The sequence below is a fragment of the Mugil cephalus genome, chromosome 9, assembly GCF_022458985.1.
Source record: "Mugil cephalus isolate CIBA_MC_2020 chromosome 9, CIBA_Mcephalus_1.1, whole genome shotgun sequence".
In the NCBI taxonomy this organism is placed as follows: domain Eukaryota; kingdom Metazoa; phylum Chordata; class Actinopteri; order Mugiliformes; family Mugilidae; genus Mugil; species Mugil cephalus.
In genome coordinates, this window is record NC_061778.1 from 3,765,106 (window position 1) to 3,775,736 (window position 10,631).

A 10,631-nucleotide genomic window follows, 5' to 3' on the forward strand; every position below is an offset into this window, starting at 1 on the left:
AGATTCACCATTATAAAAACATCATGCTATTACCTCAGAGCTGTTGTTGTGAGGAGCAGCCTCCTCATCCTCCCCCTCCTCTTCTTCTTTCTCCTTTCTGTCTTTCTTCTTGTTCTTACAGGAGCCCCCGTTCTTACAGTTCCCACTGCATCTCTTCTTCTCGCCCTTCGCCAGAGCCTGAAGCCGGTTCAGAAACTTCACCTTCCAGGCCAGGAAGTCCGCCTGGACGCTGCCGTGGCGGCTCTTCACCACGTTACCGTCGCCCTCCCCTCTGGTCATGATTCGCATCCCACTCAGCATCCACAGCCACTTGTCCACGTTTTTACCCACCTGGAGAGGAGGCGGAGAAAAGCATGTTGCAGCTGCTCTAGAGGTTAAAAGCTGATATTCTTTAAAATACACGCTCCTCACCGTATTGTAGTGGCCGACGTAGACGGAGTTTCCCAGACCAAACACGGCGTATCTGAGGCCTTTGAGGTAGGTCTTCCCGTATCTGAAGTCAGTGGACGCCTCTTCCAGCCACTTGCAGAACCACTCAGAGTTCTCTGTGGGCTGTCCGTCCGTGTAGGTGGCCACGAGAAACACACAGACGGACTTATTGGTGCACTGGATGGATGGATGGAGAAGTAAATACAAGAGTTAAAACAAAGAGTTAAAACCGTACGATCTATTCAGAGCTTGGCAAAAATCCTGCGCAACCACAAAAAAATAAACTCCTGAAAGACAAAAATTCTATGCAACGACAAGTAATCTAGATTATGTCTAAATAAAAGAAGCCTTGTATCTTGTGCAGCTAATGGCTAACCATTGCTCCTCCTAAATATCCTCTTAAATAAATAATTATATAGTTCCTCTTGTTCATTTATCAATGTCTGTGCCCATGACTTAAAAAGATTAAAGAACACAGACCACCTCTCTTCAGCTGAGCAGGATTAGCGTCACACATTTGTCTTGTGCGCCCGAACAAAAGCTCAGTAACTGGAACGCCACCCTCTCCTCTTAAGAGAGATGCAGCAGTGAAGCAGATGCATTCATTAATCAACCAGGGGGAGCTGTGTAGTAGTGGTGAGAGGCACAGCTTGGGGTTTGAAGGGTCACGGGTTTGTCCATGGCTGTGGCGCCCTGAGCAAACCACCTGAGGCTGCAGCCCACTGCTCCAACCGTACACACTACTGTGTGAACAAGCTGTCAAACAGCAGGACAGAATGTCCCCTCGGGATCAATACAGCATAAATTATTATTATTATTCTACAATGTCCAAGTTAAAGGTTACCTGCAGGTTCTTGCTCAAAGACAAAATGTCTCTGCGTATCTGCTGCTGTCTTGTACTCACCTCGTCTGCAAGGTGATCATCTGGGTCGTAGTCTTTCATGTCAATTACTTCGGCTGGTATTCCTGCAGCCTTCACCTCCTCTGACAGGTCATTAGCAAAACCCTGGACAGATGAAGAGTCTCACTTTAAGATTATAAGAGAATTATTGTTTTACATGAGGTTATGGTATGTTGAGAGACATTCCACTTTAGAGATTTAACATAAAGATTTATTCTAGGATTTGCAAAATAAGGCTAAGTTGTGGGACAGTGGTAAGAGAATGAGATCTGGGACTTTAAGGTTCATGGGTGGAATCACCTATGTGAATGTAATGGACGAGTGGATCTATTATTTTACAGCATCATCTTGTCTGTTTGCTAACTCCATGGAGCAGTGAGGATATTTCAGCTCTTAATAAATGAAATTCGTACCTTTGCTGTTCCCGTTTGTGAACCGTAGAAGATCTTAACAACCGAGACGTGAACCTGTGGGTCTGTGTCCGAGCGGTCGCTGCTCTTTGCAGCTTTGCGGACTGACGAGCCAACGCCCTTTGAGATGCTTTTCTGCAAAAACACAAAAAAACACATGAAAGCCTCCTGACAATGCAACGTGTTAAAAGTTTCTGCACAGCACTGGAAAACCTCTCGGAGAGATCATCAGTTTTAGGAAGGAAGAAATCTCCTCAGGTTATTCCTGAAGTGACAGCTCACCTCCTTCAGCGCCACCTTCAGTGAGAACCAAACCCCAAAGACAAGTGCAGCAGCAGAGTAGACGTACAACCTGTTGTTCCATATCCACATGAGATGGTTCTGACTGCTGCCATCCTGTGAGACTGGAAGGACAAAATGCATCCAACTGAGTCCTCTGCTCTGTTTCAGCACATTTATATAAATAATATAATAGTATATGTATTTAATAAAATGAAACCCAAAACATTAGTTATTTTTAGCAAACAGGAGGCGGGTGATGGGTTAGCAATACATGCTAACCAGTAATGCTATTAACCTTAGCTCGGGCTAGGACCATAATGTTATGTTTAACTTCCGGTAAAGATTCAACCAAACTCACCTTTAGTGTCAGAGGCAAACGTCCCACCTGTTAAAAGCGCGAGAATTGCGAACAAACGATGCATTGTTGCAAATATTGCATCAAAACACAGAGTTCTCAGGAGCTACTGTTGCTGTGGGCCACCATATTGTTTGACCAGGTAGCATGCTGGGAAATGAAGTCCTTTCTTCTTTGTTCGCGTTTCTGGCGAAACTACACTGGTGATTGGGAAATAAAAATCCAGATTTTATCCTGATCAAGATCCTTAAATGGACACTTATTATTGTACACACAGCAGTGAATTTTAAGATTGATTTTGAGTATCGTTTGTGGAAAAATAGTAGTGTGTTATGTATGTGTTGGAGTTTCTTGAATGAATATTTAATGTAATATTAAATTGTTTATTTTTTGTTATGTTATTTTAATTAATAAAATTAGACTTTGAATGATACTGTTGTTTTACAAGGCTATATTACTATACAAGAAATATTGTAAATAAACCAGTAGCGTAAGCCGTAAATAAATTGTAATATTAATAAATGTGTAGACTGTCCTCAAGCGGCCACTGTGCGTAACTACATACGTAACATCAATGGTGCATACATGAAAGGATGAAGAAAAACTAACCAAAATATTGCAGTCTGTATTATTTTTTGGAGAGAACAGACTAATGCACTACTTATTGGTGATAAGATAAGGGCTGTCCTTATTAATTATACAGTAAGAAAAACATATAAAAACTTTGAGTAAATGAATAAGTGTTACACAACGATGTGTTAAGTCTTTAGGTGAAAACTCCTAAAACTGAAAAATACAGAAATAGAATTAGATAGACTTTAATTACCTACAAGGGAAATATAAGAGTACAATTAAATAATAAATAGTAAGATAAAATTACAGAATTATCATATGAACAAATGTACACGAAATAGAGACGGAAGCATATATTTATGGACATAGGAGTAATAGTAAAATGCAATAGTTAATAATAATAATAATAATTTTCTAATAATTTTAGAAAAGATTTTATTTCAAATATGCATTATTTAAAAATTGTAATGTTGTTTAATTCGTTTACTAATTATTTTAACATACGATAGGCCTACTAAATCTTCAAAAGGACTAAAGGGGAAAAAGCGAGCGGAACCTTTGTTCGTTGTCGATGTTTCGCGGCGGAGGCTTATTGAAAACGCACTCACAGGACCGTATGTGTGTGTGACGGAGTTGCATGTTGACAGCATATTTTTTGTCTTGACAGCAGCACTTCGGACGGGGATTTTCTGTCCCGTTAGACACACACAAAAAAAAAATGTCGATATTTACGCCAACGAATCAAATCCGTCTGACCAACGTGGCGGTGGTTCGGATGAAGAAAGGAGGGAAGCGCTTTGAAATCGCCTGCTACAAGAATAAAGTTGTGAGCTGGAGATCCGGAGCGTGAGTGACCGAAAACGCCCAAATTGACACCGTTTACAGCGTTACTCAATTTGCTTAACTCTGTCTGAACACTCTGTTTGTTATTTGTTTTTTTTTTTTTTTTTTTTTTTTTTAATTAAAGCTCCACTTAGGCCTTAAGCTAACGAAGCTAATGCTAGCTTGTGTTTTTGTTTTCCTCCAGAGAGAAGGACCTGGATGAGGTTTTGCAGACGAGCTCTGTTTTCGTTAATGTGTCCAAAGGTCAGGTGGCGAAGAAGGATGACCTGACCAAAGCTTTTGGGACAGATGATCTAACAGAAATCTGTAAACAGGTAAAAATATATATAAATAAAATCCTTTATTTGCTTCATCTACGCTTTCAGCTTCATTAACTAGATGTTAATCAGTGTTTCCTCTCATTTCTGTGTCACTGACAGATCTTGGCCAAAGGAGAGCTGCAGGTGTCGGACAAGGAAAGGCAGTCTCAGCTGGAGACGATGTTCAGGGACATTGCGACGATTGTGGCGGAGAAGTGTGTCAACCCGGAGACCAAGAGGCCGTACACGGTCAGCCTCATCGAGCGGGCGATGAAGGACATCCACTACTCCGTCAAGCCCAACAAGAGCACCAAGCAGCAGGTCAGGAAACGCCGGGTTTGCTTTCTTACGTCTCTGCTTTCTTTCCTAATCGGTCCAGCGGAGCTCAGCTCAATCAGACAAATCCAGAACCTTTGGTTTGTCTGTCATTGTTTAAGATGTACCGTGATCTGGACGACTCTCTGGATCCAGTCTAAAACAAAGTTACCATATTCACCAGTAACAACAACAACAAAAATCCCCTCAGATAGAGATTATAGAGAATTTAAGAGACAGAGGGAAATAAAAGATTTTACCTGAGGGCAACAGAGAAAATCCACTGTTAAGCACATGACCAGGAGAAGACAAGACGTTGGTTGCTTCCTTAAAAGTTTGTTGCTCAAGGCCCTAAACTTCACTCCTCTGTTCTTGGAACATGTTTTTATAACGTTATGCTTTTACATCTCTCATTTGCTGGGAAACAAGCAGACGACAGACAAACACATTTTCAGACTTTCAATAATAGACAGAGGATAAAAGGAGACAGAATTCAGTTTGTGGAGAAGAAGAATTCTCTGTTGCCTCCGCTTCACAATATCTGCAGTGTTCGCATCAAATTTGGTTTTGATAATTGAATGACAATAAATTTTGTTATTGTGAAAGTAACTCTCAGTCTCTAATTCTCCTTTTTATTTTTAGTTCTTTGTGTCGGCCTTAAATTTAGCCCATAATGGTCTTAACCCTTTGAATTCCACACTAAGAAATACAGTAAATCACAATTAAATGCCATTCCCTTTTAATCTATATTAATAGCGTGCACTCAGTATTTTGACATACCATTATTAGAGTGTTCACACAATTGTGTAGATTTATACAAGATAAATACTGAAGCTGTATGATGTGTGTGTTTGAGTTTTTTTCTCTTCCAAAGCGCTATGACTCAAAAAGTATAAAAGCCTCAGCTTAGATATTTCATGGTGTCCGCTTGAAAAGTATTAATAGTTGATCATTTAATTTTGGGGAAATTAAAACCCTTAGGAAGTATTAAAAAATCTCATCACTACTTTATGAGGTCTTAAAATTTGGGGTTAATTTTGAGTTCAAGTCTAAAAACATTTGAAAAAGTGTTTGCATTTATTTGTTTGTTGAACTGGTAACATAAAACGTGGATTACTACGTTTTGTGTGCGTAGAATTTGTGAATTCTGTTGTGTGATAACTTCAAGATTCCTGTATGTACTCTGTATTTATGTACATATAATGTGTTCACACATGGATGAATTTCTGTATCTTACAAATTGAATAACTAGACAATTGTTAGAGATAATGAGAGATTAAGCATTTTATCGTCTGCTGCTGCTGATCTGATCTGATCTGATCTGATCTGATCTGATCTGATCTGATCTGAACCGATCTGATCTGATCTGATCTGATGTGATCCCCTGTTTCCAGGCTCTGGAGGTGATCCGGCAGCTGAAGGAGACCATGGAGATCCAGAGAGCCCACATGAGGCTTCGCCTGGTGCTTCCAGCCAAAGAAGGCAAGAGGCTGAAGGAGAAGCTGAAGCCGCTGCTGCAGGTGGTGGAGAGTGAAGACTTTGATGAGGAGCTGGAAATGGTGAGCAAGTTTTTAACATAATGTTTATTTTATTTTCCATCGACACAAACTATGACCTCATTTGCTCAAAAACATAAAACACAATACACTTCACAGACGTATAAACACTCATTCAGAACATAGAAATAAATAATAATGAAAATAAAAGTAAATAATATAAATTAAATAGAATTTAAGTGTGAAATAATGCAGAAGACTTGCAGGTCTCCTCAGGATTAGTAAACAATATTCCATCAGATCAGACGCATAGACTTAATCAACATAATAGTAGTAATGATAATAGTAATAAAACATAAAATTATTACTACACTCAGTCACAACCTGCATCCTCAACATATCCAACCATTTCCTAGCTTCATACTAATATATGAGTAAAAAAGTAAAAGGTAGCAGAGCCTCACATGCAAAATTCAGATTTTAATTGTATTTTTGCTGTTATTTTTTTCCATGAAATATGTAGAAACTACCTTATTATTCCATTGCTAAAGTTTTTTTTTTATTATTATCATTTTAAATCTCATTTTGTTAATTGTAAAATCCTCTGTCCTCAGGTGTGTCTGGTGGATCCCGGCTGCTTCAGGGAGATCGACGAGCTGATCCGCTGTGAGACGAAAGGCCGCGGGTCCCTGGAGGTCCTCAGTCTGAAGGACGTGGAGGAGGGCGATGAGAAGCTATAGTGGCCCAGTCACTCAGGACACGTCCACCTCGTCCACCTCGTCCACCTCGTCCACACTAACGCGCTTCACGGCTGCACGCAAACACAAAACTTATGTAAAAGACTCTGTTTATGGTCGACTCTGTTTGAGCTCAGCTGTTCCTGTTTAAAGGATTCATTTTCCTGCTGAGTCGGGTTAGTGGAAGCATTTACACCTGACATGTCTTCTCTTTTATTTATTCTGTTTTTACTTTTGGAAAGTTAGCAGAAAGTTTGACCTGAAGTGACATGTGCATTGACTTTAATTCCTCCTGCACATGTCAGACATTCAAACAGACTAATTATACATGAATCTAGACCCTCCACCGCATCACACATTACTTTATGGGATATATGTAAATATGATTATGTGATAACACTACTGTGAAGCAGTAGTTTCAATTAAATTCTCTTGTATTTGAAGCAAAAACTCCAGTGAAATTAAAATGTTAAACCCAAGCTGGTGACTTTCATTGCTTCAAACTAAAATGATGAATGTCGGCTAATTAACGCCGGAGGAAACTCTCATTTTACAGGATTTAATTAGACAATAATTTCACTCCATCAGCCATTAAACAGAATGTTAACTTTTATAACCTGGCGTCGTCGACGCGTCACCACTGGACGAGGCTGTTTCTGCAGTCGACCTCCAGGCTCTGATCTCATGGATAAAGTGTTTAACATAATAATTTATATTTTCTTTTAACGAATATATTTTCTTCTGTGGCAAATAAATCTATAATCAAATATTTTCATGCTTGTGTATTTTTCTACTTTACAAAATCTGGCGTCCAAATCTGTAGATTTGGAGGCCGGGTTGACACCTTGTTCTGTTCTTCATGTTTTTATTTGTTTTGTTTTGTTTTTTTAGTTGTTCCTCAGCTGTTTTTATGTCTGTGTCAGTGTCGGGCTTCATCCTGCTGCCATCAAGGTGCAAAAGTTTCCCAGCAGAACATTGAATTATCACAAGATGGTTTAAATGTTATTCACTTCTCCTGTCAGTGGTTTTAATGTTGTGGCTGATCAGTGTATATGCACTATATTGAATATTTTACTATTTATTTTAATAATGTTCAAAAGGACAAAAGGAGCTACAGAACAATTGCATTAGTAGTAACTTCACAAGTGAGAAACAAACAAATAAATAAATAAACCAACCAGAGCAACAGAAAACAAGTAGTTTTATTTGATCCTGGGAAAGAAAATGATTCAATCGCATTTTAATATAAGAAATTCTGCAAGAAATTCCCTCCTCCTCAGAAAGTTACTGCTATAATATAAGAAGCATTAAGAGAAACTCATGTTTTATCTTTGTTTACCTCTGTTAAAGCAGAAGCGCCTGTTTGCAGCATATTTAAAGTCCTGTGAAACATCTGATAAACTCTAAAAAGTCTGATAAATTCATAATCTACTGTCTGTAGTCTTTGCACTGCAAGAGAGGAATTTCAAGAAAGTGAAAAGTGCTTGTATCAAAGATATATTCTATTCAGAGACAAGAACTTTGTGCTTATTTTAAAAACTTTGTGCCTTTTAAAAGAATTTTTCGTAAATTAAATATAAAAATATTTTGCTTCTTTCTAGTAATTCTGTTTTTGCAGAATGAACGAATCAACCACCTCATGAGAAACTGTTCTCTTTCCATTTTCACCTAATTAAAAGAAAAATACTTAAAAAAAAAAACACTTAGACTACATTCATTTCATCTTGGCTCATTTCCATTACGTGTCCCAGGAAACCACGAAGGAGGAATGCGACCAGACAACTCCGCCAGTGTGATAAATCTAACATGTCCTCTGAGAAAATGTCAGTCAGTTAAAAACCAGTCGAAACACGTGACTGAAGTCAAACAACCTCTGCAGTGTCTCTCACACATTAACGGTTCTTTATTACAGATTTTCTTTCGTGGAAAACAGTTGAAATGAGCTTTACACCGATGTAAAGTGAAGAACAGTCATTATTTACCCTTTAACACATCAGGCTGAAATCAAACAATGTAACAGACCAACAGAAGCATGAATGTAAAATTATGTGAATAATGAAAACAAGATGCACACACTCGGTTAAATATGTCACCACAGTCCCCTCACACGTCTTGTGACCTGCGTTCGTACTGGCTGTGCGTGAACGTAGTCCTGTTGATGGTGCTCAAAGGGTGGTTCGCCTCCTCCTCCAGACCCGGGTACCCGCCGCCTCCGCCGCCCTGCTCCCCCTGGCCGCCCGTGGTCGGGCACCTGGTGGTGAGAAACACCCCGCTGCAGAGCATCAAGCCGAAGGAGATCCATCCGAGGTACAGAGCAGGTCCCCACTCCCTGCTCAGCAGCACAGCGCTCTCTAGTGGCTCGCTGGTCGTGTGGCACGTCCACGCCGTGGGAATCAACAGCAGCACCGCGGCCAGGACAAAGACGGCACCAGAGGCCACTTTGATCTGTCCGCGCCGAGGGAACGCCACCAGACCCACCCCTCCGATCACCCCGGCGAAAAGCCCCGCTCCGATGCCGGCCTCCACGAGGGCCCTCCACGTCCGGAAGCGTCCGGAGAGCGACATGAGGGACTGGTAGAAGGAGCAGTGCAGCTTGCCATCGTGGCCCAGGTCCCAGTGATCCCACTGCAGCCACACCCCGTCCCAGTAGGCCGGCAGGGCGGCCGTGGTGTTGTTCAGGGTGCCGCGCACCGTCCACAGGGCGAGGCAGCGCGTCAGGACGGCGCACATCCACCCCGTCAAGGCCAGACCGAAGCCGGTGAGCTCCAGCTCCCGCCTCATGTCTCCCTCCCGGGTTCGGGCCGGGCCTCCTCCTCCTCCTCCTCCTCCTCCTGCTCCCGGACCAGAAACAGCTGGAAGCGGAGCGCAGCGGGGCTGGGTGTTATTCTAGCGTGTGTGTGCATGTGTGAGGCACAGGCTGCTTTATGTGGGTGTGTTTCCCAGATCGTCTAGCGTGTGTGTGTGTGTGTTCTGACAAAGGGAAACCAGTTCTTTGGTATTCCTGAAAAGAAGGCACGGCAGGGCTTCATCTGAGCGCAGAGGAGGGAAATCCCTCTGTTTGCTCTGCCATGGTTTCAAAACAATCCCCTTTCTCCCAGTTTCTGCGCAGAGCGACAAAAACAAAGCTTCCACTGTTCTCTCGTTTTGTCCGCCACCGTCTGCGAAGGGGAAACTTGATTTAAAGAGCCACAAGCTCTCACTCATGTTGGAATTCCTGAGCTCTCGGTAGGAGTTTTAGCCGGATCCTCCCGTGCAGCTGCTGGGTGGAGAACAAAGCACTGAAATGGGAGGAGGTCTCTTCACGGCATTTATTTAGAAAAAAATTATACAAACCACAATCTAGTATGTCAAGTATTCTGTTTATGATGCCACAGAAAATGGTAACAGACACAATTAAACACTCTACATGCACTTATATTGACATATTAAAGCAGATGGCCGATGTGATACATTTCCCACTTGAAAGAGATTAACAAGCTTCTACTAAATGGATTTTAATGATGCCGGTGGACAAAGTAACACATAGTTTAAGGTACTGGAAGATATCATGCAAGCGCCGATCAGGCATAACATTATGACCACCTTCCTACTATTGCGTAAGTTCTCTTTTTGTGAGTCTAAATCAGTCGTGACTCATCATGGGCCTTCGGAGGGTGTTGTGTCTGTAAACACAATGTTGTTAGTGGGGGGTCTTTGAGGGGAGGGGCCTCTGTGGATCATCCCACAGATACTTAATCAGTCTAGGATCTGGTGAATTTGGAGGACAGGTCAACACCGTCTACTGTTCTTCATGTTTTTTTGAGTTTTCCTAAAGCAATTTTTGTGTGTGTGTGTGTGTGTGTGTATGTGTGTACTTGTACAGCTATCTTTCTGAGAACCAGTTTAAGTTTTATACCATCAGATTGAGGACAATTGTGTAAAGTGAGGACATTTTGGCTGGTCCTCTCTTTTCTGGCCTCACTTTTCGGCTGTTTTGAAGGTTAAAATTCAG

General features: G+C 41.3%; 3 protein-coding genes across 3 annotated transcripts in view; 1 reads left to right on the forward strand and 2 right to left on the reverse strand.

Moving 5' to 3' along the window:
* The window catches only part of tyw1 (tRNA-yW synthesizing protein 1 homolog (S. cerevisiae)), a 58,477-nt gene extending 55,949 nt beyond the window's left edge, over window positions 1-2,528 (reverse strand). Inside the window, exons 1-6 of the mRNA XM_047595068.1 lie at window positions 2,381-2,528; window positions 2,023-2,144; window positions 1,744-1,875; window positions 1,334-1,435; window positions 412-606; window positions 34-330 (exon numbers count right to left, since the gene is read on the reverse strand). Of these exons, the coding sequence (XP_047451024.1) occupies window positions 34-330; window positions 412-606; window positions 1,334-1,435; window positions 1,744-1,875; window positions 2,023-2,144; window positions 2,381-2,444 (912 nt within the window). The 5' untranslated portion in view covers window positions 2,445-2,528. The remainder of the gene's footprint in view (window positions 1-33; window positions 331-411; window positions 607-1,333; window positions 1,436-1,743; window positions 1,876-2,022; window positions 2,145-2,380) is intronic.
* A 1,008-nt stretch (window positions 2,529-3,536) lies between these two features.
* On the forward strand, window positions 3,537-7,411 carry sbds (SBDS ribosome maturation factor). Its single transcript, XM_047594764.1, has 5 exons — window positions 3,537-3,796; window positions 3,978-4,107; window positions 4,213-4,413; window positions 5,802-5,966; window positions 6,518-7,411. The coding sequence occupies exons 1-5, from the start codon at window positions 3,669-3,671 to the stop codon at window positions 6,641-6,643; spliced, it is 750 nt and encodes a 249-aa protein (XP_047450720.1). The 5' UTR covers window positions 3,537-3,668; the 3' UTR covers window positions 6,644-7,411.
* A 413-nt stretch (window positions 7,412-7,824) lies between these two features.
* Window positions 7,825-10,046, reverse strand: LOC125013859 (claudin-4-like). Its single transcript, XM_047594767.1, has one exon. It carries the CDS (start codon window positions 9,419-9,421, stop codon window positions 8,744-8,746), a length of 678 nt encoding a protein of 225 aa, XP_047450723.1. The 5' UTR covers window positions 9,422-10,046; the 3' UTR covers window positions 7,825-8,743.
* Between the last annotated feature and the right edge of the window lie 585 nt (window positions 10,047-10,631).

Excerpts from the sequence above, each read along its gene's own strand:
- sbds (XM_047594764.1), top strand. The coding sequence starts at position 3,669 with ATGTCGATATTTACGCCAACGAATCAAATCCGTCTGACCAACGTGGCG. Across the intron at positions 3,797-3,977 it reads GTGAGCTGGAGATCCGGAGC|AGAGAAGGACCTGGATGAGG; the intron begins GTGAGTGACCGA and ends GTTTTCCTCCAG. Across the intron at positions 4,108-4,212 it reads TAACAGAAATCTGTAAACAG|ATCTTGGCCAAAGGAGAGCT; the intron begins GTAAAAATATAT and ends TGTCACTGACAG.
- LOC125013859 (XM_047594767.1), bottom strand. The coding sequence starts at position 9,421 with ATGAGGCGGGAGCTGGAGCTCACCGGCTTCGGTCTGGCCTTGACGGGG.